Source organism: Suillus discolor (genome assembly GCF_016758755.1).
Source record: "Suillus discolor strain FC423 chromosome Unknown F5147scaffold_10, whole genome shotgun sequence".
Taxonomy (NCBI): Eukaryota; Fungi; Basidiomycota; class Agaricomycetes; order Boletales; family Suillaceae; genus Suillus; species Suillus discolor.
Window position 1 is genome coordinate 140374 of NW_024541257.1, and position 25062 is coordinate 165435.

The window sequence follows — 25062 nt, forward strand, 5'->3', positions numbered from 1 at the left end:
AGGAAGACGCGGTGACAAAGGTATATAATAGAGGTAGTAGTCATCAAAGACTCAAGAGGTCATGTTGAGGCCATTCGCATCGAGGAGGCATAAGGAAACTCGGTGTCTCTCTCCACTCCCATGTTCCTTCCGGCCTATGTTCGAACTCGGTACCGTCAGCGTCGCGCACCACGCCGTCCATATCTTCTGGCAAGAAATTGTTTGTTATTGTGTGGTACGCATATTCGGCAACTTACGGCGACGCCGCTTGCAGTTCGTCAACTTTTCAACGTTTAACACCGGTATCTTGTCAGACCATACTTAGGTTGAAACGTTGAAACGCTTAGCGTGGTGCGCGTGACGCCCTAGGCTTCCCACAAATTGGATATCTCCGGATGTAGAAAGCTGTGGCAGACGCTCTTCTGGCGCAATGAATTCATCATATTGAAATCATTTCGAAACAAGTATTGATTATAAACTGACAGCAATACATGCACGCTTGGTGAGAAAACCATCCTTATGTTGTACTTGTGAATGGCATTTGACCGGGCAGGTTCGCTACACTTCAATAGGTTTTCGGCGAGCGACGGTGTAATCGGTGACGGAAAAGGATAAAGATAAGATGTGAATTGATATCGAGGTATAAAAACACGCATGAGAATTTTCATTACAGAGCGTTCCTTGCTTTTGTTCTTGCCTTTTTGAATTGACCTGGGTAAATAGAGAATGACTGAAGTCGTGTCGCCCGCAGGAATCCTCCCTCACATACCCGATAACCTCACGCTTGCGCAGTTCATATTGGATGCAGACCATGTCAGGAGGCCCGTTCGTAAGAATGGTGCCTGGATTGTTGATGACCAAAGTGGGAGAAAGATTGGGCTTGAGGAGGTGAGTGTGGTCAATGAAAATAAGCAATTGTTTGGTGGGAAATGCGCAAAAGTTCATGTGGGGTTAACATTATCTGCTGTTCCGGTCGGTAGTTGCCATGGCTAATCGTATACTTCACAGCTCAGAACTCGGACGTATGGTCTGGCTAATGCTTTGAGTATCCGCTATAACATCCGTCCGTTCTTTACTTTTTCATAGTACTGACCGGTGTATACTGACTCCTCTGGCTCCGCATAGAGGAGGATGATGTTGGTAATGACACTATAAACCAAGCACTTGCAAGTATTGATGATTCCCTCACGCCTGATAGTGTTGATCTACAGTCCAAATCATACTGGTATGCGAGCTAGCTTCGCCGCATGCAGTGTATGTCTGGGTTGACAATATGAATTCCGTAGATTACCTTGTGGCTGCTTGGGCGGCTCACAGACTTGGTGCTGCCGTATCGTATGTTCAATCCTCTAAGTCGCATAAAACATCCTGAAATACGCCCACAAGCGGTGCCAACCCGCTATTCACAGTCGACGAACTTGTATATCAAATCAATGAAGTAAAAGCAGCCGTCGTTATTACGCACCCGGACTCGCTCAATGTGGCCCTATCGTCTGCACATGCCGCTGGTGTATCCACGGATCGCATCATTCTTTTTGACGTCGAGGATGCGGATACCGCGCATAAATTGACTGTGCAAGCTTTGGTTTCGCAAGGTCTTGCAAGTGTTCCAAACTTCACAGAACGGAAACTTGCTCCTGGTGAAGGGAAAACTAAGGTGGCCTTTCTGAAATTTTCCAGCGGGACCACTGGTCGCCCGAAGGTGAGCACGTATTTCGCGAGGACCTGCAAGTGGATGAAACTTGCACATGCCATACATTAGGCCGTTGCAATTCCCCACTACTCACCGATTGCAAATATCATTCAGCTTGCCACGCACCACAAAGTTGGCGAGGAATATGCTGATCAAAGATTTAAACCTGGTGACATATGCTGTGGCGGTGCGTGCGTTACTATTTATCTGAAGGGCTCGGCTTGATCAACTATGCAGTGCTTCCTTTATATCGTGAGCCATTACCGTTCTTGCAACGTCGTTATGTTGTTATGAAACTGGGTATTTCCAGATATCTATGGATTGGTGTTCAATGTACGAGCTCAGTTCATCTGGTTATTGCATTACTGAATATCTTGTAGGTCCATTACATCTTTTTCTGCGGAGTGCGTCGATATACTTCTGAGTCTGCATTCGAGCATTGACTGAAGCATACCCAGATGACGCTTGTATTAACAGCGAAATATAACTTTCTGGACTTTTTAAAGAGTATAACCAGGCACCGCATTACTCATCTTATGTATGTCGTCCTCGAGCTTTATTTGACCTCACCTGAGCATGACTTTAGGTTGGTCCCCCCACAAATTGTGCTACTATGCAAGGTTGGTGAGTCGTAATTCCAGAATGATCGGGTCTCTCACCCATCTGCGTTTGCCATCCAGCATCCAGCTGTCAAGAATTACGACTTTAGTCATGTTCGATACATCAACTCGGGCGCTGCACCCCTGTCTCGTGAGGTAATGGAGCAGCTTGCTCAGATATTCCCGAATGCCGCACTTGGGCAGAGCTATGGTTAGTCCATCTCTGAATGATGTGTGTCCATGTCTCATCCCAGCGGCCACAGGCCTTACCGAATCAGGGCCTGTTATAAGCAGTTGGGCACTAGATAAGAAATGCGACTTGAGTGGTGGTACTGGCCAACTCCTTCCCGGTATTATCGGCCGCGTGGAGAAGCCCGATGGCACTCTTGCCGACTTTGACGAACCTGGAGAGCTTGTCGTAAAGACGCAGGCGCTTGCGCTTGGTTATGCGAACAACCTAGAAGCGTATGAAATTATCTTCCGTATACTACTCACGTATTAACCGTAACGTAATCAGAACGAAGGAAACCTTTGTAAATGGGTGAGTAGGTAGGCCTTCGATTAACTGGTGACTGACGTTTTGCTTGCAGATGGCTCCGTACCGGTGATGAGGTGATGATGAACCGCAAGGGCGAAATCGTAGTCCTTGACCGGTTAAAGGTTGGGTGATTGACCTTAGATCGCTGTCTCACCTGACCGAGTACCCCTACAGGAAATGTTGAAGGTCCGTGGATTCCAGGTCGCACCTGCCGAACTCGAAGGGTGCATTCTGGACCACCCCGACGTGACTGATACGTGCGTGGTTGGAATACAAGATGAATATAGTGGCGAATTACCACTTGCATTCGTTGTTCTCCGCCCCGAGGCCGTCAAACGTGTCGAAGAAAGTCTTGCAGCTGCGGAGGAGATCAAAGCGTCTATTATGAAAGTAAGCGCTTTGAAACACCAGAGAACGTGTAGCGCTTATATTTCGACTTTACAGCACGTTGCTGAGAATAAAGTTGGCTACAAGAAGCTTGCTGGGGGTGTCGAGATCATTGATGTTGTCCCGAAGAACCCGAGCGGTAAACTTTTGAGGAGGGTGCTAAGAGACAAGGCCAGGGAGATGCGGATGAAACCCAAAGCGAAGCTGTGATACGGTGATTCTGATTGCGAGTCCTCTGTACACTGAATTATACCATTATTTGTCGTTCTTTCGTCGATAGGTCCTCCTACAGTCACGCACTCTTCAGCATGACCCTGGGTGATATCGAACCTTCCGATATTCATAAAATTGTTTAACATTGTCCCACTGACGTTGCTGGAAGCAGCTCCTTGGTTATAAGGGTGCTCGTACAGGGCGAATGGCCTGTTACTGACAATTTAACACTAGAAGAGGGGTTGTTTTCTAGTCTAGGATACATTTAGATAGTCGATTCAATAAAAACGATGTGTGGAAAAGGGCTAGTTAACAGTGACTGGTAAGAGTTCAATGGATTTCTACACACCACGAAGGGGAAAATAACAACAAAAGTGTACTGATGTAACAGGTTGACGCCATACTCTGTGTACGCGAGGTTTCGGACCTCAGAGTCAACAATCGGTATCTGCAACATCTACAAGATCACAGATGCCATAAAAGCCATCACGGCAATGATAACGCCCCTCGACGATGCCTGTAGACCGACAGCCGCGCTCGTGCTGGTAGTAGTACTAGTAGTAGCAGCGACAACTGGTGGACATTGCGGAGCAACAAGCTGCTCGCCGTATGTAGAGGCAACCCAAAGGAGTACGCCGTTCGTCCATCCGAATCCAGCCTGAACGGTGTATTCACCCCCACCACCAGAAGCGTCGACATTGAGGTTGGAAAACTTCTCAAACATCTGCATTACACGTGAGTATGTGGTCTGAAGAATCAGATTGAGAATGACAAACGTTACCAGTGTTACCAACGCTGTTGGTTATATTTAGCTCACTAGTTGGAAGCTGGGGCAGCAATCCTGGAATTGAACCACCAGTGGCATGCCTGAGGATGTCTCAGCGCGCTTCATTGAAGAACAGGTGTGTCTCACTTACCAACTGCAGAGCACGCTAACGTAATATCTGTTAGCCAACTCGCGTTGAAGGGTGTCCCGCCACCCTTCGCCCGCAGTGGCATTTCCGCCATTAATGACAGTACCGCTTAACTTGTTGATATCCGCCGCTGGACCAGTTGCGGTCGCGTTTTGATTGGTTGGTGATCCGAGGATCGGTTGACCAGGAAGTTGAGCTTCCGTAAAGCCAAGCTGGCCTGCCGGGACGAGATCATATGTAGACTGATTTGAGTCGGGTGTAGGCAACCCGTTGCTGGTAAGATTAGACGGAATAGCCTGCAGTGCCTGCAAGATGATGTACTGCAGTGGAGGCCAACAGTTCGGGGCGTCCCTGTAATATACGTGTCATAAGAAGATCTACATGGAAAAGACGTAGAGAGCTACCATTGCAAGCCAGTCCAATCGACAAAAGTGACCGGAACTGTACCATTGTACTTGTTTACTGCCAAATTGACCGCTGCGAAGTAACCAAATGCATTGGACTGAGAAGCGAGGACTTCATCGGGGATGATGCCGTTCCAAACAGGATAGTAAGTTGCGGCCGTAAATATATCGTTGCGGGCATTGGAAGTCAGGTTAAAGTCATAAAAAGCGAGCTTGGCTGGGTCCCAAAGGAGGTCCAGGATACCCTCACGAATGCCGGTAGCGACCTGGAGATGGTTGCTTGACGCAGTCGCATTGGACGTGCCGTAAAGCTTGGCAAGAAGCACTCTGGCCTTGTCTGTCATCCCAAAGTTCCCATCAACCAAAACGCACAACAACAAATTGACATACACAGAATACTATTAAGACAGATTGGGATGTTGTTCTTCACATTGAGCGAGCGCAGGCCAGGGTTGCCAAGCTGAGGGATAGCCTCAAAGCGTGAACTGTAATCCCATCCGGTCTCAGCGCCAGATGCAAGCTCGCTGTAAAGCTCGGCAGCCTGATCATCCGTAAGGGGTGTAGAAAGAGTTGGGTCATGAACAGTCAGATAATCTAAATATTGGCACATTGAGAAAAAAGGTAGGAGAGTCGGATTCACCAGAATAACCCACCAGTGAGATATGATTCGGGTCGAGGAGCAGTGTTGGTAACTGCATAGTGTGCCATCATGTAGGTTCGGTTGGTGTACGGGCTTGTGACGCTAATTGTGCGATTATTTGCCCACCAGGCAAGCTCAGCCTGTACAGATATTCAGAATGTGTACTCTACAAACGAAGTAGACTACTGACCTCGGCCAAAGGAAGAGCACGTTGTAGAATCGAAGTATCTCCAGTCACGTTAACATAGTCATACACCATCTGTGTCACAATTTGATGTCATGATCACATCGAAGAAATCTAAATCTCAGCAGAACTCACATGGATAAAGAGAGGTGGTTGTGACCGGTTCAAGTCTATATCACTAACAATGAGATGCACCGACTCATTCAGGACGATCTACTCACAATAGATACGACCACCGTTCGGAATGAAACCGAAGTCCTCGATCTCATCCATGAAGTTTTGCAAAGTGGTGTTTACAGTTTCATATAACTCTGACTGAAATAGACCCTGAATAATCCAGTAGCTGTCCCAGTAATCTGTCGAAAGCCACCAGATATCATCGATATCCACCTGAGCAGAGACACAGAGAAACACGAACATTGTTCTCTAAAGCGACCACCAGGAATAACGAATGTATGGTTCAGGGGAATGAACGAGCCCTCGCACGTGCCGCCGGGGTAGTCGTTACAGACAGCAGACTGGTTGGTACTACGGGCAAGCTGAGTCCAGTAACCATGAACAGTTTGCGCAAACGCCTTCAACAAAGGGTCCGTCACGTTGTTGAGGAATGCTGGAGTAGGATTGAAGTTCGTGAGAGTAGCAGCCTCCAGTTCAAGTCCTTCCCCAAGGAAATCGTTATCAACAAAATTCACAACCTCCCCTTCGGTAGCCATCGACAAGTTGAAGTTGCTGAAGTCTGCAAGAACTTGCTGAGAAGACTTGCCGGTTGGCTTATCCACGAACGTCTTTGGGTCAGAGTACACCTGAGCGATATTGACTGTCTGCAACAACTGAGCAAAGGTTAGTACTGGGACACTCAAAATCATTGTAGACTGAAACGTACTGAACCAGCGCAAAAGATTTGACCAATGCACCATCCTTGGGTTGGGGGTAGTGGTGCCTGCGAAGGTAGAGTCGCGCCTAGTGATGCACTAGGGCTAGCTACCGCTGTCGAAATGGTCAATGTTGGCAACGCGGTGCCAGGCGCAGTGGTGGTAGTACTACTGGTAGTAGCTGCCAATATGGTATGAACTAGGCCAGCGACGACCGCAACCTTCAAGCTCGACGCCATCATGAACGCGGGATATGTATGTCCTAGTCACCAGCGACCCGAGTAGCGTAACTATATGTCGTATAAATACCAGGAGCTCTTGAAGCTTGCCACGACGCAGCCTAATAGTCGCGAGCTCATGGGAGTTCTTATAGGCCGCCCTCCGGAGTGGCTACAAAACATTGACAAATCCTGGTATTGTTGATGATGGCATATGGATCATTTGCCTTGACCGAGGTCTGCTGACTGGGCCGGCGTCTTGCAAATCTCCCACAACATTCCAACTCGCAAGTACATTTCTCAATTCTCATCAGATGCCGTTGAACTGCCGTGAAAGATCCGAGGACATCGGTAGGGGAATTTTCCGAGTAATGGAGTTAGGTACCTAGGTACTAGTAGAAGGCTAACAACGATCGTACGTTACAGAATTGGCGAACGGAGTTGCCCGGTCACTCATAATCATTGACACACTCATTGGATCCTCCAGCAAATTCCCCGTACTGCAGCATATACCAATGTATCAACTAGCCACGACGCTTACGAAATACAAAACACTTCAACCCGCCCATCTCATAGGTCAGTGAAGAGTTGTGCACGTGGACGTACCTGAAAATCCCTCAGCGTCAAATCGATGGCAACACGGGGTCGGGCCGAACTTCATCAGGATTCAGAATGGAAGTCTTGTTCACCGGTAAAGCTACAGAAAAAGATGTCGAAAAGATGCCGAAGAAAATCTTGACAACCATGGTCGAATAACGTTTTACTGTGGTCGGGAGCAGGCGGCTTAGATCGGGTCAACGAGACCGACAGCATCGAGGAAAGGGTAAAACTCAACAAGTCGAAGGCTACCAAGGGTGCGCTTATTCAACAATAGCACCTTGATACGGCGACAGCGGAAATAGTCAGGTCTGGGCGCATATCTCATTACTCATTCCCTCGTCAATTAATAGCTCCAAACCGTTAAGCAGATCTTGAGAACTCAACAGCAAGGTGCCATGTGCAATTTGAAACATCCCAAAGGTCTTCACCGATCGATTGATACACGTACGCTCAGAAAGAAGTATCATTCGTCACGGGAATAGGTCAATGACGTACTTACGGATGCACCCTTTTAGCCCTTCCGCAGCCTATCAAGCATCCTAAATCCTCATCTGGCGTAGTGTAGTTGCTTCTCGAAGCTCATACACCTCAGCAGACATGATATTAATGCTACAACGCACCTGCCCCCTGAGCAGAGCAGCCCCAGCGTGAAAAGCCCACTCTCTGTTCAATCGACCATCAGCTTTTCCGTGTGCAGGCCTTCGCCGTATGCCATGCTCTCGAAGATTATTTGTCTCCAGATGCTGATGGTGAATTCTTGTGCCTCTTCTTCCAAAACCTGTTCATGGATGTTTAGCGAATGAGAGGTACACCAATTACATGTAAGGCGCACCGGCTCCAACCCTTCGATAAGTTTGTGAGGCCCCTTGTGATCCTTAAGGTGCTCCACGACAAACATGACAAGGTCGTCATCCTCTAGTTCACCGAGATAGCTGACCATTCGGCGGCGTATCAATGGCTCCAACTTGCGGTCAATCATGGGCTATGGCACATTATTAGCAGGCAGCTTGTGCACGAACAACCAAATTCTTACATCTGAAACACCATCCCACCTGACTTTTGCCTTAAATAACGTCTCCTTATTGTGGGGTACAGATTCCTTGATCATCTGGAGGCGTTCTTTGGCCTTATCGCCTTCGGTGGCGCTAAAGTCAAGCTTAACGAGAGGCACCTTCCGCTTCTTGATGCCCTCTTCCTCCTCCTCTTCCTGTCCAAACACAGTCGGTTTCGTGTCCTTGGGAATAGGTTCCGCCTTGACAGGCGGGGGATTCAGTGATACGCTAAGCTTGACTGGCGCACCGTCATCAAGAAGCATGCCTGCTTTCCGCTGCTCTTCGGCAAGAGCTTGCATGTCCTCCATCTGGCGTGCGAGGAATTTCTCAGACTCGACACGAAGATTCTCCGTCTCACGTTCTTCATAGATGCGGGACTCAGAATCCGTTGCTTCTTCTGCAGCAAGCCTACGGGAACGAGTCTGTCTCCATCGTGTTCTGATAGACTATGAGCGAAATCACGGAGCACAAACTTGTAAACGTACCTGTCGACGTAAAACATTTCATCACTTTCGTCATCATCCCAAACATCCAAACGAGCTTGCATCTCAACACGATCCCGCTCTTCTGCCTCTTTGATTGCGTTCTGACGGGCTATCGAACGCTCCAGAGCTGCTATACGAGTGCGTTCTCGAGGCTCGTAGCGACGTTCGCGCTAGATTGTGAAGGTTAGTATGATGATTCTACCTGACGAAATAACTACCGTGACTTACGTCCCGGAAAGAAACCTCCTCGTCTCGCCGCCTGGCTTCCTTGCGGTCCTTTTCGAGTTCCTCGTCTGTCTTTCCGCTCTTGCCCGGCATACTCCGATCATCAGACCCCATTGCAGCGGCACCATCTTCGGCTTTTACAAACCCCACAGGTTTGCTGTATCCCTGAGCATCCTTTCCGCGGGGAGCTGATTTACCAGGAATACCCTGTGGTGATTGTGGGGTTTGTGGCTTTCCCCATTCGCGGACTTTCGGTCCGCTCGGGGTAGGTGCAAGCTGTGGCATAGCATCACGAACATCACGTAACTTTTCCCGCTCCCGCTTTGCGGCTCGTTCACGAAATTGGGCAATTTCAGATATGACAAGACCACGCTGTGTCTCAGGAAGATCGGCTTCTTGAAGATCGTGTAGATGTGGTGGGATAACATATTTTTCTTTGTCGAGAAGACCGTTGTTGGCTGCTTCTTGTGATTGTTTATTGATCTCGGCTACTAATTCATCAACCTTGATTTTTGCTTGTTGCAACATTATCTCATCGGCCTAAGCGCATCGTTCGTTAATTCATTGACGGTCAGGTAAGGAGAGTGGAGAATAATTACATCAGTTTTCATTTTTTGTGCAGAGTAGGCATCCAGAAAAAGCTTCGTCTTTTCATCGGCTTTGATCTGGATGTTCGACGTAGGCTTGAAAGGAGATATATATACAAAGCACGACGCACCAGTAATTTCTTGTTCGCGCACCCATCCTCGAGTGCCGGTAACTCAACACCCTGCAAAAGAGCAAGACATCGTAAGGCAGAGTCAGGATCTTCAAACTCAGCAAATCCAAAACCCTGCGGCTTGTTCGCTGGGGTGATAAGGCGTTTGAAGGACTTGACGGGGCCACACGCCTGGGAAGCCGCTGTAAGCGATTGACATGAGAGGATTTGGACATCTGATCCTTACCACAAGAAGTCTGTTCAGAAAGCTATCGGTGACACCGCCAGATATCGAGCCGACGAACAGAGACGTCAACTTCTGTGCTTGAGGAGGGACAAAGCCCTGGTGAAGCATCTGTTGCTGCTGTGCGAGAGCCGACATTGAGGGCCCCTGGCCGTATGATGGCAAAGGTGGACGCAGACCAAGTCCTAACCGATTTGGAATGGGTTGCATTTTGATTGAAAATGTATCTTGAAGTAACAGAAACTTTGCAATTGATTCTTTGGAAGAATCAGTATGACTCTGTCAGAAAATAATATTAAGACGCACAATTGAGATAATCTAAACGTTTTGATAAACAGTCAGAACAGTAAAGCAAAGGAGAAGGCAGAGGCTCGAGGCAAACTTGCAGCTAGTGGATGTCACCGCGTAAGTAAGCGCTCGTTGTGGTTCGCGTGAAAGGGCAGCACCCGACATTTCCCACGCTCTTTCGTCTGTAAATCTAGTTTCCTACATCAGCTACATCGTCTTGCTTCAAGTCGCGAGCGCAATGGTCCTTTTCTTCACTTCCACTGGTAAGTCCTTCCATCATATCAAGTTGAGGCAATACTGATATCTGGTATAGTCGTTGATCCGCCAGTAATGCTTTACATGGGCAAGGATAAAGTCGAGAGTGAGCCCAGCAACATCCATCACACAACACACTGAAGTTCACCATACCAGATCAGACGAAGATTTGATCAAATATGCATGGCCTCAGGATGTGTGGTTCCACGTCGACAAGCTGTCCTCTGCACACGTCTATATTCGCATGCCACCGACCATGACCTGGGACAGTATTCCCCAGGCGCTTTTGACCGATTGTGCGCAGCTGGTGAAAGCTAATTCGATAGAAGGTTCGTGAGCATATTCAGGTCATCTATCGCCCGACGATCGATCTTGGATATGAAGGAAATAAGAAAGATAATCTCACCATTATTTATACTCCTGGGAGTAACCTCAAGGTAGGTCTACCACAATCGCACGTACTTGCCGCCCACCTGAGGATGTTCATACCAGAAATCCGGAGACATGGCCGTCGGTCAGGTGTCGTTTCATAGTGACAAACAAGTATGTGTGTCTATATCTCGATCATCGCTGCCGACTAAATGCTGTTGTTTTACAGGTCAAAAGAGGTTTTCAATTTCCCCATTCAATCGTTTCATTTCTCAATACCCCCTCAGTTCACATTCCAAAGCGAGAAAATGTAATTGTGAACCGTCTCAACAAGACCAAAGTCGAAAGGGATGTGGATCATGAGCAAGAGCGCGTAGACCGCATCAAGAAAGAGAATGCAGAGAAAAGAGTTATAGCTGCTCAAAACGTTCGCTTCACACTATCTCACTTTCAAATCAAATACTAATTAAGAACACAGAAAAAAGCTGAAGCAGAGCTAGCCAAGGCTAGAGAAGCGGAGAAGGCTTCCCGCTCCTACGATTTGTTATTCGAAGTCGAAGAAGATCCTGATGCACCGAAACTGACTGGGAAAGCTATCGAAGAGGACTTCATGTAATCGTATAAACCTGATCCAAGTGCCTCTCTTGAGTCCGTCGTAATATACCAGTATGGACTTATATATCAGGCAAATTGCCTCCTGTGATATCGGTAACCGGATAGTTTTGGGTCCTCCTTTCGAAGTTCTGGCGCCTGCCTAGACTCAACCAAAAAAAACTATGACCATACGTTTTGCCGCAGCCACGATCCATACAACAGGGGAGGACGTAGACGATCAATCGGTATCATCTCAAACGGACTCAGATTACGCCGAGGAAGACAACAACTTTGAAGATTGGGTATCAGATCAAGCGCAAAATCAGTCTTGCCGGTCACTCTTCGAGGACAAGACCTTTCCTTCAGCTGCTGCTACTCGTGCACACGATAAGGATGTCCATAACTTCGACTTACGCACCATAAGCGCGAAACTGGGTTAGTCTCGAAGTTATCGTGAATTTTCAATCAGTGACGATCAAGCCTAGAACTGGACCTTCATCAACGCATACGATTAATCAACTTCATCAGAAAACATGTGCGATTTCATTCGATCCCTCACGTGTCGTCGACTGACACACAGCTTCAGGCACCTACATCAGAGGATATCGGGAACCTAACAGGGGCGGAGACTTTTTTCTCTTCAGATGAGTACCTGATCCCACAGATTGAAGATGATCCGCTACTTCGTGCGTATCATTATGTCTCCCTTATCCTCTGTACAATGCTCAATCATCCAAAGAACTAGAAATGGATGACTGGTCAGACGATGAAGACCTCTCCAGTACTGACCAACGCCCAACACCACCCACTGATCTACCAAGCGCGCTTCGGCAGATGCAGCTCCTTGAGAGGAAGCTCGCACAGGCTCATAGGGACATGGCAGAATACCGCTCACTCGTTGGTCAACAGTTTGACGCAGGGCGTTTTGCAGAGATTATCAATGAACCGAGTACTTCATCAGCAGGACCATCACCACGAGACGACGACACCCATTATTTCTCCAGTTACTGTGAAAATGGTGCGTAATTTTTCAGGGGTTAACATTTTAATATCTCATATATTGTGAAAAGACATCCATGCTGTTATGATCCAGGACAAAGTTCGCACTTCCACTTACGCGTCGTTCATTCTCACAAACCCCATCCTATTTCGCGATGCTGTCGTACTCGATGTCGGATGCGGTACCGGGATACTCTCCCTCTTCGCCGCCAAGTCAGGGGCAAAGCACGTTTACGCAGTCGATGCAAGCGACATCGCAGAGAAGGCTGAGCAGATCGTCAAAGAAAATGGGCTAGAAAATGTCATCACGTAAGACCATCTGCTAGTTCTCCCTGTCCGCTCTCCATGATTTCTCACGCAAGCGCAGCGTCATTCGTGGAAAAGTTGAAGAGATCTCCCTCCCGGATGATGTCGAGCACGTCGATATCATCATCTCCGAATGGATGGGTTACGCATTGCTGTACGAATCCATGCTCGACTCTGTGCTGCAAGCGCGCGACAGATTCTTGAAACCAGAGAGAGGCGTGATGGCCCCGAGCCAGTGTAGGATCATGTTCGGGCTCTGTGAAGGTAGCGAAATCTTGAAGGAACGCGTAGGATTCTGGAGTGATGTTTACGGCGTGTATTGTTCTATTTCAACGTATCGCGTGATTCTCAAAATACGTTGCAGGTTTCGATTTGTCGATCATGGCAAACAATGTTTATGAGGATGCCATCGTCGACGTCGTCGGGCCAGAATCAATGGCGAGCGAACCTTATCTCCTCAAGGACCTCCACCTAAAAGACGTCACAACCCGCCAACTTGACTTCACTTCTCAATTCACTCTTGTCTCAACTACCCCAAAACGCACCAAAATTCACGCGTTTGTATTGTACTTTGACACGTTCTTCACGACGACGGGCGAACCAGTCCCACCTGAAGTGCCCGTCAAGGTGACAAAGGAGGGTGATGTGACACTTGCTGAGGTGTGGCCTGTGGGCGGGAAAGCACCCCCGCAACGTCGTGCAAGCACGGGTCCTGGTCTCAAGCAAAAGGAGGATAAGAGAGTGACGAGCTTCAGCACAGGGCCTTGTAGCCAGCCAACGCACTGGAAGCAAACAATCTTCCTATTAAGAGATCCGATCCATGCAGAAGACGGTAAGTTGCACATCTCCATTTTGAATCTAGATAGCTCAGGCTCAATCAATACAGGCACCATTGTGACAGGGTCGTTCTACTGCAAGAAAAGCGCTACTAACTCCCGCGAACTTGATGTGGAAATCCATTATTCTGTGAGACAGAATGCTGAGACAACGGCAGTTGGAGAGACTGTCGTTCAGATATATAAAGTGCGATGATATTCGTTGCTTGGTGTAAAATATCGTATACATGTTACTGTCCATTATAGCCCCAAGTTCGTTGCTGACTATGATAGCACATCTTAGTATATATCACCTTCGAGTTCGACATTGTGCCCAACCAGACTCTACAGAGATGCGATAAATGATAAACGATTTTGAATTGGAACTTACATCGAGGAATTATTATGTAAGACCTTACGCCTCTGTTCTCTAATGAGTTACATCAGTAACGTAGTCAGCCAATAAAAGATCGTTTATCGTTTATCTAATTGTCCGAGCTTAGGCCCGTCTCGAGGACAGCGAGGATAAACCCAAATTAAAATAGGGACTCGGCCGCGAGAGTGGTGGGACCCCATGGATTCGGGAGACAAACAGCCCTAACACAGATTAAAGCTTCAGGTGGCTGTGATTCATTTATGCATTAAGTACCGGCTCCATCTCACGCGGTTTCATTTTCTGCACCTTCACTTTATTGCAAACGTACTAGTGTCTGTTAACTAAAACGCGTCAACCATGATGGTGTCAAAGCTACAAGCTTACAGCAATACCCACCCGAGTCATAGACGAGACTGCCCCCTTTTCCTCACGACGAACTCGCGGTTGCGTTATGGCGCGCTTATAGTTGGACTTGTGGTGGTAGGACCCTAATAGTCTGAGCACTGTGATGTTCTGCAGTGTTGTTTGGAATTTCTAAGTCCTTGAGATTGCATACCGAGCTTTAACGAACGGTTACTTCACAGGTTTCTGGAGGAAGGTATGGCCTATGGTCTTTACTCATCATGAGCGGTCGACTGTTGTGAGCGAAGTGGGGGTGCAAGAAGTACTGGGTGGGAGAATGAAGAGGACCTTTGATGTCTTTGCCGAGTCTTTCTCGTCTTTTGGAGCTGACCCCATTTAGTTAGACTGGGATAGCACTGAGCGAGACAGGCATCATGGCATGGTGCAGCACCTGCAAGGCGAGGACGGTAAGCGAGAAATAATTGTTCGCATTCCATTGATCCACACGCTCACACAACATAGCATACCAAGAATACCTGACACTACCCATACGGTACGAGCACGTTCACCTTGTTATCGTTCCGAATTTCGGAACGTTCTCGGTTCCCTCAAACGACTTCAAACAAAGTCCGGGCAACCCTCACATCATCCACAACAAAAAGACCCCAGACTCTGCTCAACATCGTGGCTTCAGCTTAATGTCGCAGCCATCATATATAATAGCTTTACCAGGATCGATTCTGTACCACCCACCCTACTTCTATGATGTCTCGTGTGCCTGTGAACTTTCTACGCCACACCGCTATTATCAGTAGCCAGGTTATTATCCTGGCGTTTGGGTACGGATTTCTTGGTGCAGTCCTCTATTATGATTACCTTTCTCCACCTGATCAAGTCGGCAACTTATGGAGGCATCACCCCCAAGAGTTGACGATGGTGGTCACATTGATAGCAACTGTGCTTTCAGTCACTACTGCTACGTTTGTATACCCTTTTACTCTCTAGCTTTCTATTCACAATAAGATGAACATTTCCCTAGTCTTTTCACCATTTCAATCAAGGAGGCATTGAGACATCGGATGTCACGGCCCATCTCTCTCGTTGAGCTAAGTGCCGGTGTCGCTTTGGCGAAGGGCTCGATCATATTGAGACCTGAGTACTTGCGACTGACCACCCTGACGCTGTTTGTCTTTGGTGTGTCAAGACTCTTGACAGCTGGGTAATTCCTCACTGAAAGCATCTTACTCTTAACTGTCTTGTCTAATTTAAGTGCGGATATAGGTGGACAACTCTCCTGACGCCAACCTACTTTTTATGGCCAATTCAAATGCGAGGATCCGAACTTGACATCACTGGAACCGCATTTTCCACCTTGCTCATCGAAGAACTTCAAAACCAGGGTTTTTCTGTTGGTGCGTATCTCTACTTTTTTCAGTATTTCGTCCGTTTCTTCTAAACGAACAAACCAAGTCCAGGACAATGCTTTCGAGATTATCGACATCGGCGGAATGCTAAGTGGAGTCTCTGCTGCAGGATACACCTATGGTCTTCCTGGGACATTTGACTTCAATGGCGCAAAATATGACGTATCTACTCGTAAGTTGGGATTCTCAGGTCATTTGAAGCTGTTTTGCGATGTCATGTTGTGTTCCTAGAGGGGATTGTGCCCACCATCGAGGATTATTCCGGCTCGGATGGAGTTCCGGGTCCCAGCAGTACTCGTCTCGGGTTTTCTGTTGGAAACGTCACAGTCAACACAGGACCGCTACAGGGAGAACATACCAGCTTGCATATTCCTCAAGGCTTCAGCAGAAACTATTCCATGTTGCAGCAGGGATTGACAGCCAATGTTAGTTGCCGGGCCATTGGCTCTAATCAAACGCAGTATGGTTGGAACACGAACAACTCCTACGTTATCTATGCCAACGCAGCTGCTCCGAATAACTCGATCACTGGTCTTCGCTTGTGGGATATAATTGCAAACTGCGGTGCCAGTGAGTTTCGATCGCATATATCTTACCTCAAATTTACCGTCAGCTTCTAGATACGTCCACGACGCAGGACTATGTGACCAGGGTGGATGCAAGCGAAAACGCGAGTTTGTTAGGGAGTGGCTTTCTTCCTTCCGTTGTGTGCCCAGGGCCTACGAATTTGAATCAGACTTATACAAGCTTCAGTGAGCCATGCATTTGTGATCGTTGTAGTCATTGACCGATCTCATTCTTATAGCAATTCTTTCACAAGGATTTTACAAGTATAGGTTCCTTGACGCAACTGTATGCGAAGTAATCCCACTGTTGACCACAGTCCGCGCCAAATATTCCAATGACCTAATTTCTTCCGAGGTCGATTCATCCACCCCTTTCCGACCAGAGCATGTTGAGCTACTGTCATTCGTCGCTGGGGTTGCCAAGTTTCAGTCGATTAACTCTCAGGGGCTCACGAGCAGCACGATCGGAGATACTCTGTACTCCATCTATTCCTCAACAACTAACACATCTATCGACGACAATCTTGGAAATCAGGCACAGGTATACAAAGAGCTGGTGAGTTTCATGTTGCAAGATCTTTGCCCACCTTAGATTTATGCCTTTCTTAGGAGGAGTACTGGCGCGGCGTTGTTGAGTTTTCTGCTACAGTGAGGGCTCTTATCCCTTAGGTTCAATCCAAATTAACTTAGCATCGCTTGGCAGTTCCTTCGCTCCGGATTCATGGTTGTCGGTAGCTTCCCCGATGATACCATTCCGGACTACCTCTCCTCTCCGGTCAATGGGACAATGTACATATCAACGATAGGTTGGACTCGGCGATCGGCGACATATCTTCTCGCTATCCTTCCCCTCACCATCATCACCATCCTCACATTTGCCTGCGCTTTGTATAGTATCTTGCAGGCTCGGAAAGAGAATAGTAGCCATAAGACCATCTTTGATGCGTCAAACACCCTTCATCTCATCATGGCATCCGCTGCCGGTAGTCTGGCACTCCAAAATTTCGTCAAGGATGGGATTATTGCCAATGAGGGCGTGAAGGTGCAGCTCCAGGACAATGGTACACAGAAGATGTTCGTGGAAGTTGATCAAAAGAAGCTCGTATGATTTTGGGTACCATTGTGCTATAGCAGTTGTCTTTTCGTATACCCATTCTTACTTTGTCTGCGGCTGTCGCCTGTTGATTCTGATGATTCTATCAACCTTTCTAACTACGCACATTTACTTGTTAATAATGTTGTCGAGTACTTAATTTACTACCCATTCTACCTTTTTCCCGGCAAATAGACATGTGATGTTTGGATGGGACCAGACGTTTTGGGAAGTCGCACGAATACTTTCCCAGGCTCGCTAGATGTCCCAGAACCGCGGTTGCCTACTAGCTTGGTACAGCCTAGCGTGGCTTGAGCGTGGCGTACTTCTTTTTCTGTCTCAACGCCAGACAGCTCATTGGGGGGTTATTATCCCACTAGTTTTTTTCACGCGCTACAAGAGAGCCTGAGCAAGCGTAGCAGGCAAGAGTCTCGCACCATCCTGAGCATGTCCAAGCGGCTCCGTACTGGGGTATCATAACCAATTGTGTTACGACATGCGGCCTCGTTGTAAGTTTAGTTCGGTCAAAAAGAAATCTTGAAACTTGCCAAACGCCCGAGCAGCTGTAACAAAATGTTAGTGAACGTACCTGGATTCTGGTGCAATGAAACTCACCCTTCCGCAGAGTTGGTTTTGGATATAACACATGTTCACAGGCTCCAGAACCATTGACCACACTGCCGTGGTCCACCGAAGGGCCTAGCTTGAGCTTGAAGCTTCAGAGGTCCTACTTGGCGGTTTCAAACCTCTCCCGGAATGTGCTAGTCTCCCATATGGTTTCTTCCTGTTTCTAAGATGCACAGGGACAATCACGGTCCAATCCCCGAGCTACCTGGTAACATATTCAGACTCATATCAGCGCAGACGGTCAAGGTACGAGTTACACAGTGCCAACCCCAATCTCTATATTGAGTCAAGGTTCCGGGTCGACTCCAGCAACCAGTACTAGTGTCTGCCAAGATTCTCGCGTCCTACATATAGCCCCCACACCCACCGAATACTGAGTACGAAGCACTCACTACGCGATGTCCAAACTGCCGATCTTCAGGGCCTCACACTCTGGTCCTCTGCCACGTATATGACTTCAAATCTATCACTTAGACTTGACTACTCCGACCTGCCAGCACGCACACCGGAGAACATGGACTTCGCACAGATCATGGAAACCACTACAAGATCTGACAAACCTTTGTAGATGAAGGAAGATAGTGCCTGCTAATAGGAATGAAGTGCCCTTTCAATTTTCAGACTGAGCCTGGACATTCGATCTTCACGCGTGAAGATGTCAAAAGAAGCATTATCGCACTCAAAACACGCCTCCAGATTCGCATGAGGATCTACTTATGGTCCAAGGAAGCATACGTATGTGGTGTTACTGCGCGCAACTTTCTGAATTGATATCTCAACAACGCGATAGACGCGGTTGTCAAGCGATACTTCCAGTGCGAATGCTTTGTCGGAACGATAATCACTGTCCGATGTCTACGGTTGTTTGAACCTAATTCACTAGACTGATGTTCGCCCTTATAACTTTAAGTGTCATAATGATTGTGTTGGCAGGGCTTCGAAGGTGTTGTACTAGATTCACTTCGAGAACAAATGATCATGCCGTACGCACAATTTGGCCGCATTAGCGCCCAGAGCGAGTATAAGAATAAAGGCTCGAGCCCACAACTCTCTAGCACTTCACAATGTCGAACCATCAAGCGCTTGTCGAAGCGCTCTTGATGAAATCAATTCTTGGCCAAGAGCTCGTGGATACAAAGTTCCACATATTCTCAGGCCGCTCAGCACATCTACGTAAAGTCATCCGACTCCAAGACTTGTCCGCCAACGACATTGTCCTGACAGCACGTTCCGTGTTTTTTGCCGAACGTAAGTTTTTTTTTCTCATGAAGGTGGTGAGTTTGCTCATTGAAGTTGACAAGTATTGTCCAGGACGGGATCACCTGACGCCACATTTGTTGACTTCGATGGTGGCTCAGAATTCGAAGATGGAATAGCACTTGATGACTACGGATACACATCTGACAGCGATCTTGAAGATGAAGAAGAGGAAAAAGCTAGTCAGACGCCTCCCGGCGACGTGAGTTCCGTCCTCAAGGGTAAGTGATTCAAACCGATATCAAAAATATAAATCTTCATACCTTTGCAAGGAAACATCAGTGAATCAGATGAATCAGATGAAGACGACGACGACTTACTGGTTGTGGCAGACACTAGGTCCGAAAGCGATGCCTTGACCAGCCCACCACAAGCAGAAACGCCTATCGCTCCTATTCCAGTTCAACATAAACCACAAACTGTCAACTACCGGAACATACTCGTGCGAGACACGGCCTTCAGGACGTAAGTTACATGTTATCACAATTGTGGCGGGCATTTGATTTCGTATATACAGATTGAAAGCGCTCTTGCTGTATCTGTATACGGACAAAATTTCCTTTTCCCCACTCAAGTCCCAGGGACTGCCCAGAACTGATGTGGAGACCCCAAACCCTAGCACTTCGTGGCCTTGCTCACCGAAGTCGATGTATTGTTTAGCCTCCAAGGTTCGAGTAAATTTACCTGGTACTCTCCACACATTCTAATACACAATTGTCAGGTTCGACTCGACAGCCTTCGCGACCAAGCTTTCTATGCAATACGTAGTAGTCTGGATGCGAAAAATATTCTTCACGAGCTTTCTTCATCATTTACATCCAAGTCGGTTTTTTTTATCATGGCATAGCGCAGTGTTAACCAGCTTCGCGGTATCAGGTATCCCGCAATCCTGCAAATGAATGTAGAAATCCTACTCCAGCATATCGCATCTGTTCCTGTCATCCAAAATATCCCTGCGTTGCTCGGGAGGATCACCGACTCACAACTGCCCCATGGAGCAGACATTATCATTAGTTTGTACCAGAAATTTCTGCTGCAGCACCATCCTCAGGCGCTTGCGCTTGCTCAGGCGCCGATTGCTCAGGCGCCGATTGAGCCTCAGAAGATTACTAGTGGCCCGAAAAAGAAAGTTAAGAAGGGCACAAAATTGCGCCTGGTGTAAATCGCATTGTATGTATTATGTCTATGAACATCGTTGTCGATCTTGTTGTCGCAATAGATTGCTTTCTTCCTTCCGTTATGTGCCCGGGGCCTACGAATTTGAATCAGACTTATACAGGCTTCAGTGAGCCATTGAAATATGCTGTGATCATTGTAGTCATTGACTGATCTCATTCCTATAGCGATTCTTTCACGAGGGTTTTACAAGTATAGGTTCCTTGACGCAAGTGTATGCGAAGTAACCCCAAGTACTGTTGACCACACAATCCGCGCCAAATATTCCAATGACCCCATTTCTTCCGAGGTCAATTCATCCACTCCTTTCCGACCAGAGCATGTTCATAAGACCATCTTCGATGCGTCAAATACCCTTCATCTCATTATGGCATCCGCTGCCGGGAGTCTGGTTCTCCAAGGATGGGACTATTGCCAACAAGGGCGTAAAGGTGGGGCTACAGGACAATGGTACAATGAAGATGTTCGTGGAAAAGAAGCTCGTGTGATTTTGGGTACCATTGTGCTATGGCAGTTGTTTCTTCTTACTCGTATCCCCATTTTTACTCCTGTCTGATTCTAACGGCTTCGCTGTCGCCTATTGATTTTGATATGGTTCTATCAAACTTCCTAACTACGCACATTTAACTGTTAGTAATGTTATTCTACAGTCACTCGACATCTTGCTACCTATTCTACCTTTTTCCCCATGTGATGTCGATGTATTTGGATGAGGTCTGTCTTAGCCAGACGTTTCAACTTTTGGGACATCGTTGCACAAATACTTTCCCAGGCATGGCGCGGTTTGCCGAAGGAAGCTGTGGCTGTACTTCTTTCTGGATGCAGCAAGTTAGAGTCACGTGCGCGTGTTGATGGGAACGCGTCGTCAGTCGGTCCACAACCGCCCATCAGTCCACATCAGATTGATCGATGGCCTTTGCGCCACATTGGTCAGCCAGATATAAGGGAAGAGGAAGCGGTCGCTCTTTCTTGTTTTCTTAGTTTTCTCCACTTCACCAGTCCCATCAGCGTAGCAACAATACCTAGCGTCATGTCCCCTGCTGGCGAGGCAGACACATCGTTTACTCCACCTCGCGCCAATGCATCAGCTCATAGTGCTAGCAAAATAGAATCCACTCCAAACAGCCGTGGGGCTGCCGTGGTGAGCGAGAACATCGGCCTGGTCGGTGTCAGGTGCGCACCTTTCTTATTTGTGTTAAGTAGCACCTAACATTCCATCAAGGGTCAAGGAAATCCGTCCATGGATTCAGCGTGACATCGAGCAGGCTAAGCAGTGCAAGGCAGATGCAATGCTACAAGCCCTCCTGCAGCGGGCTTCTTGCGCTCCGGAAACTAAACAGCCTGAGCTCCTGCAAAAGTGCCTAAAGGCAGTTCTTCCGGTTTGCAATGGACAGGTCTCCGCTGGAGGCATATACTCTTCGGGCATCGAGACAGCCCTGAAAAATTAGTGAGTGTCCCGTCGCTGATCGGACGTTTTCCTGCTCACAATGTTTGCAAGCGTTCGTCCAGGAGCAGAAAACAGCTTCTACGGCCCTTTTATAGAAGCCACCAACATCGCGCTCGCTTGTCTTGAGGAGATCAAGGTTGACGGGATGCGGGCTCCTGTCCCCGCTGTAGACATGATCTGTCAGCAGAACGACATGCCCATGTATCAGAACCACCAATTCGTGAAATCAACTCGGAAGCCCGACTGCGTCATTCTTCCTTTGAAGAGCGCATGCGCTCCTTTCGAGGATGAGAAGGGCGGCAAACAGGGCAAACAGAAGCGCAAGGCTCACATGGTGAAGAATGCAATGTCCAAGCCGCCAGCGTCCGAGTCACTCCCCTGGAAAGATATTCTAGCTTGCATCGAGTTCAAGAGAAAGACGGCAGGGAGGAAGCAAGGGATTAAACCGCTGCCGCCCTCTTCGTATCATGTGAAAGACCATGTTCCTACCAAACCAGAGTATTTGCCGGTGGATCATCTTAAGGCTGAAGATCCGGCGCCAGGTCCTACGCAGACCTCAGCAACCCAAGCGCCCGACACTGCACGTAAGTGATTGTATTATTGATTACAAGATCAAACTAAATCGACCGAGCAGCAGTTCTATCTTCTGGCCTGAATGCTGCCCAGTCTTCCCAGGGCGGGTCTAGCTCCAAGCGCAAGGCCACGGACACTTTGCAATCCGCCGCGAAAAAACCCAAGGTCGTTCCCGATGAGCCTGATGTGACTGTCCAGACAGGTCTGTATGCTGCTGAAATGTTTGCGGCCAATCTTGCCGTCAGTTATCTAATTAATCTTATCGTCGTCGGTGGGTTCGCTCGGCTGTCGAGATCAGTCTCGTTCTTACCACAGCTTTTTTAGACGATGTTGTCTGGGTCTGGTATTATGATCGCCAGGGCACTATCCAAAGCTCGGGCATCAACTTCATCCAAGATCTCCCGCGATTCATGGTGCTATTGTACGCTTTACAACGCTTTGAGCTCCACGATTGGGGCCGAAACAAGGACTTCCTGCCAGTTCAAGTTGAGGGGAAACAATGCTACGAATTCAAAATCAAGGATGAAACGCTTGGGGAGGTTGATCTGCTGCTTCACACCAGCCACGACGATAGAGTGACGCATTACGGACTACAAGGCCGAGCTACCAATGTGATGCCTGTCACTAGCGAAGCGCTTGCGAAGAAATACGACAACCTCCCGGATGGGATGGTGGCCAAGGTCTTTTGGGGAGAGGCGAATCGCACTAGCGAGCCGGAAATTCTGAAAAGAGTCGAGGAGATCGCTGAGGCGCACGATACCGTAAAAAACCATATTCCCGAACTGCTCTGGCACCACACGTTCACAAATCCCACATCCGCCATCCGAGAAGCTCTCGGGGTTCCGGAACCTACCACGGGCAGTCGCGTGCTCTACATTCTCGTATTCCGCAAACTTCACCCCATCACGAAGCTTCACGGCAAAGAACTTTTCAGCGTCTGGCAGCAGTGTATCATATGTATGTGTTTAATTGAATTAATGTTGCTCTTCGTTGACATAGTGTGCAGGCCACCTCACTCTATGGAAAGAAGGGGTCTATCATCGAGATATCAGTCCTGGAAACTTGATGTGGTACAAGAAAAATGGCAAACTGATCGGTGTCTTAAACGATTACGATCTATCCTCGTTGGCGAATGTAGTTGGCCCTCAGGGCAACGAGCGTACGGGCACGGTGCCATTCATGGCACTCGATCTCCTGACTGAAAAGGCTCAACGAGGCGAAGTCAAACACTTATATCGCCACGATCTGGAGTCTTTTATGTGGGTTTTTATCTGGATTTGCTTTCGTTATAGGGAGGGAGTCCTTCTACCAGCGGAAACGCGCCCCTTGGATCAATGGGCGAGATTAGACGCTGTGATGTGCGGGACGATGAAATATTATTTCGTGGGCCACCCACCAGACCGCCCCTCGCACATAGACCCGCGTATATGGCGTTTCCTTGTGCAGTGTGTCATTGTGCTCAAAAGAGATGCCGACCATCGAATTGGTCTCCGCCTCGAGAAGCTAATAACGATGACACCGGACAACGATGAGGAACTAGAAGATATCGATGGTTCTTTACGCATGTTTACAAACACGACGGGCTGGGTTGACCTCTCTGAGCTCAGCAACCCTTTACAGTGATTTCTGTACTTCTACATATACAGTTTTCTGCATATCGGTATTTGTAGCTTTCAGTTATGTGTGCTCATCTGTCAAAATATATGACTGTGCAGAGTGATTTTGCTAGCCTTCAGCCACGCTAACTTGCCCTGGCTGACCTGTCTGCCTTGTCGTTCAGCGCTCAGCATTGTACTCATGTGTCAATCCCACGATGACGCAATCACAAATTTACGTTTCGCCCAACCACTTTAAATGCAGAGATACAACTTGTATCAAGGAATTAGAATTATTAATCAGTGGCTGCAGAATCAAAGTGAATAGAATGTGATGGCGTACAGAAAGAAAGACACGTGCCCCTGGTCGGATGCCAGTAAGCGAGAGATTTAATGTGACCGTGGCCAAGTTATACTTAGTTTGGAATCGGAGTAGTGCGTCGCAACAGCCTGAGTCCGCCAGGCACCTTACATTGATCTCCACGCTCGCGCACCTTAGCACACCAAGAGTACTAGGCATGACTGAATACCTGACACGTAGGCCTAGAGAAGAGTGCTAGTCACAAGCACGTTTCTACTTAATTCAATGGTCCAAATATCCACATTTTGCTGTGGTCACTGCTGGCAATAATCCTGCCTAATCTGAAACATCGACGATCATCTCGACTCCCCCCTTTCTCCCTGACTGATTCTATCTCCACAGTGCTAGAGGACTGTGGGAAAAAATCTCGGTGACCCTTCCCCAAATTCTGCTAGGAGTTTGCGAGAGTTGGAGACAAACTTCATTGACTCACGCCAAAGATGATTCTGGAAATATTTCGATGACTCGGTCATACCGTAACTGGCTAACGGAAGAGATGTCCCTCCGCAGTAGACTTCTTGACCACTTTACCTGCTTCTTACGGCTATGCTAATTGTCCTCACAAGTACTCGAGCTATCTTTCTACTGAAGTTACTGATAAGGTTCTTAGTTCGCGCAGGAACCATCATTGTATAAAGCCTCCCTAATACATCGA

General features: G+C 47.8%; 9 protein-coding genes across 9 annotated transcripts; 7 read left to right on the forward strand and 2 right to left on the reverse strand.

Annotated features, from left to right (window-relative positions):
- The first annotated feature begins 619 nt into the window (after positions 1-619).
- Positions 620-3559, forward strand: F5147DRAFT_678289 (uncharacterized protein). The gene is made up of 18 exons (XM_041436195.1): positions 620-924; positions 988-1042; positions 1105-1119; positions 1178-1204; positions 1266-1314; positions 1366-1681; positions 1742-1859; positions 1910-1924; positions 1983-2005; positions 2053-2076; positions 2131-2210; positions 2259-2292; positions 2353-2482; positions 2535-2736; positions 2789-2812; positions 2862-2931; positions 2984-3199; positions 3254-3559. The coding sequence occupies exons 1-18, from the start codon at positions 706-708 to the stop codon at positions 3404-3406; spliced, it is 1770 nt and encodes a 589-aa protein (XP_041296293.1). The 5' UTR covers positions 620-705; the 3' UTR covers positions 3407-3559.
- Positions 3531-6758, reverse strand: F5147DRAFT_678296 (glycoside hydrolase family 37 protein). The gene is made up of 11 exons (XM_041436196.1): positions 6435-6758; positions 5970-6381; positions 5773-5907; positions 5687-5721; positions 5558-5626; positions 5381-5507; positions 5118-5321; positions 4728-5064; positions 4327-4674; positions 4186-4276; positions 3531-4133 (listed from the first exon to the last, which is right to left on the reverse strand). The coding sequence occupies exons 1-11, from the start codon at positions 6663-6665 to the stop codon at positions 3867-3869; spliced, it is 2256 nt and encodes a 751-aa protein (XP_041296294.1). The 5' UTR covers positions 6666-6758; the 3' UTR covers positions 3531-3866.
- A 1150-nt stretch (positions 6759-7908) lies between these two features.
- Positions 7909-10154, reverse strand: F5147DRAFT_770173 (uncharacterized protein; the record flags this gene model as incomplete). Its single annotated transcript, XM_041441123.1, has 8 exons — positions 7909-8019; positions 8074-8223; positions 8275-8731; positions 8779-8948; positions 9007-9543; positions 9603-9668; positions 9722-9892; positions 9948-10154. The coding sequence occupies 8 exons, from the start codon at positions 10152-10154 to the stop codon at positions 7909-7911; spliced, it is 1869 nt and encodes a 622-aa protein (XP_041296295.1).
- A 257-nt stretch (positions 10155-10411) lies between these two features.
- On the forward strand, positions 10412-11595 carry F5147DRAFT_678308 (cytoplasmic protein). The gene is made up of 8 exons (XM_041436197.1): positions 10412-10495; positions 10546-10593; positions 10649-10816; positions 10872-10924; positions 10980-11030; positions 11086-11095; positions 11144-11283; positions 11335-11595. Exons 1-8 carry the CDS (start codon positions 10471-10473, stop codon positions 11470-11472), a joined length of 633 nt encoding a protein of 210 aa, XP_041296296.1. The 5' UTR covers positions 10412-10470; the 3' UTR covers positions 11473-11595.
- F5147DRAFT_678310 (S-adenosyl-L-methionine-dependent methyltransferase) lies at positions 11596-13960 on the forward strand. Its single transcript, XM_041436198.1, has 8 exons — positions 11596-11885; positions 11936-11985; positions 12037-12136; positions 12190-12468; positions 12521-12758; positions 12817-13067; positions 13120-13587; positions 13642-13960. Exons 1-8 carry the CDS (start codon positions 11633-11635, stop codon positions 13785-13787), a joined length of 1785 nt encoding a protein of 594 aa, XP_041296297.1. The 5' UTR covers positions 11596-11632; the 3' UTR covers positions 13788-13960.
- A 1093-nt stretch (positions 13961-15053) lies between these two features.
- Positions 15054-17386, forward strand: F5147DRAFT_770176 (uncharacterized protein; the record flags this gene model as incomplete). Its single annotated transcript, XM_041441124.1, has 10 exons — positions 15054-15268; positions 15328-15507; positions 15570-15700; positions 15759-15884; positions 15944-16137; positions 16174-16282; positions 16333-16464; positions 16518-16834; positions 16888-16926; positions 16982-17386. The coding sequence occupies 10 exons, from the start codon at positions 15054-15056 to the stop codon at positions 17384-17386; spliced, it is 1848 nt and encodes a 615-aa protein (XP_041296298.1).
- A 1591-nt stretch (positions 17387-18977) lies between these two features.
- F5147DRAFT_678317 (uncharacterized protein) lies at positions 18978-20490 on the forward strand. The gene is made up of 6 exons (XM_041436199.1): positions 18978-19246; positions 19300-19476; positions 19528-19720; positions 19773-19923; positions 19977-20077; positions 20132-20490. The coding sequence occupies exons 1-6, from the start codon at positions 19063-19065 to the stop codon at positions 20415-20417; spliced, it is 1092 nt and encodes a 363-aa protein (XP_041296299.1). The 5' UTR covers positions 18978-19062; the 3' UTR covers positions 20418-20490.
- Positions 20441-20987, forward strand: F5147DRAFT_770178 (uncharacterized protein; the record flags this gene model as incomplete). The annotated part of the gene is made up of 2 exons (XM_041441125.1): positions 20441-20540; positions 20599-20987. 2 exons carry the CDS (start codon positions 20441-20443, stop codon positions 20985-20987), a joined length of 489 nt encoding a protein of 162 aa, XP_041296300.1.
- Positions 20988-21277: 290 nt separating this feature from the next.
- Positions 21278-24384, forward strand: F5147DRAFT_607426 (uncharacterized protein). Its single transcript, XM_041432360.1, has 6 exons — positions 21278-21604; positions 21654-21878; positions 21930-22462; positions 22513-22722; positions 22776-23408; positions 23458-24384. Exons 1-6 carry the CDS (start codon positions 21462-21464, stop codon positions 24072-24074), a joined length of 2361 nt encoding a protein of 786 aa, XP_041296301.1. The 5' UTR covers positions 21278-21461; the 3' UTR covers positions 24075-24384.
- The last annotated feature ends 678 nt before the right edge of the window (positions 24385-25062 follow it).

Excerpts from the sequence above, each read along its gene's own strand:
- F5147DRAFT_678308 (XM_041436197.1), top strand. The coding sequence starts at position 10,471 with ATGGTCCTTTTCTTCACTTCCACTG. Across the intron at positions 10,594-10,648 it reads GGGCAAGGATAAAGTCGAGA|ACGAAGATTTGATCAAATAT; the intron begins GTGAGCCCAGCA and ends ATACCAGATCAG. Across the intron at positions 11,284-11,334 it reads GAGTTATAGCTGCTCAAAAC|AAAAAAGCTGAAGCAGAGCT; the intron begins GTTCGCTTCACA and ends TTAAGAACACAG.
- F5147DRAFT_607426 (XM_041432360.1), top strand. The coding sequence starts at position 21,462 with ATGTCCCCTGCTGGCGAGGCAGACACATCGTTTACTCCACCTCGCGCC. Across the intron at positions 22,463-22,512 it reads CCAAGCGCCCGACACTGCAC|CAGTTCTATCTTCTGGCCTG; the intron begins GTAAGTGATTGT and ends TCGACCGAGCAG. Across the intron at positions 22,723-22,775 it reads AATTAATCTTATCGTCGTCG|ACGATGTTGTCTGGGTCTGG; the intron begins GTGGGTTCGCTC and ends CAGCTTTTTTAG.
- F5147DRAFT_678317 (XM_041436199.1), top strand. The coding sequence starts at position 19,063 with ATGTCGAACCATCAAGCGCTTGTCGAAGCGCTCTTGATGAAATCAATT. Across the intron at positions 19,721-19,772 it reads CGAGACACGGCCTTCAGGAC|ATTGAAAGCGCTCTTGCTGT; the intron begins GTAAGTTACATG and ends TCGTATATACAG. Across the intron at positions 20,078-20,131 it reads TCTTCATCATTTACATCCAA|GTATCCCGCAATCCTGCAAA; the intron begins GTCGGTTTTTTT and ends TCGCGGTATCAG.
- F5147DRAFT_678310 (XM_041436198.1), top strand. The coding sequence starts at position 11,633 with ATGACCATACGTTTTGCCGCAGCCACGATCCATACAACAGGGGAGGAC. Across the intron at positions 12,469-12,520 it reads CTCCAGTTACTGTGAAAATG|ACATCCATGCTGTTATGATC; the intron begins GTGCGTAATTTT and ends TATTGTGAAAAG. Across the intron at positions 12,759-12,816 it reads GGGCTAGAAAATGTCATCAC|CGTCATTCGTGGAAAAGTTG; the intron begins GTAAGACCATCT and ends ACGCAAGCGCAG.
- F5147DRAFT_678289 (XM_041436195.1), top strand. The coding sequence starts at position 706 with ATGACTGAAGTCGTGTCGCCCGCAGGAATCCTCCCTCACATACCCGAT. Across the intron at positions 1,315-1,365 it reads AGACTTGGTGCTGCCGTATC|CGGTGCCAACCCGCTATTCA; the intron begins GTATGTTCAATC and ends TACGCCCACAAG. Across the intron at positions 2,211-2,258 it reads CACCGCATTACTCATCTTAT|GTTGGTCCCCCCACAAATTG; the intron begins GTATGTCGTCCT and ends GCATGACTTTAG.
- F5147DRAFT_678296 (XM_041436196.1), bottom strand. The coding sequence starts at position 6,665 with ATGATGGCGTCGAGCTTGAAGGTTGCGGTCGTCGCTGGCCTAGTTCAT. Across the intron at positions 4,675-4,727 it reads GATTGGACTGGCTTGCAATG|GGACGCCCCGAACTGTTGGC; the intron begins GTAGCTCTCTAC and ends CGTATATTACAG. Across the intron at positions 4,277-4,326 it reads GTTAGCGTGCTCTGCAGTTG|GCATGCCACTGGTGGTTCAA; the intron begins GTAAGTGAGACA and ends AGACATCCTCAG.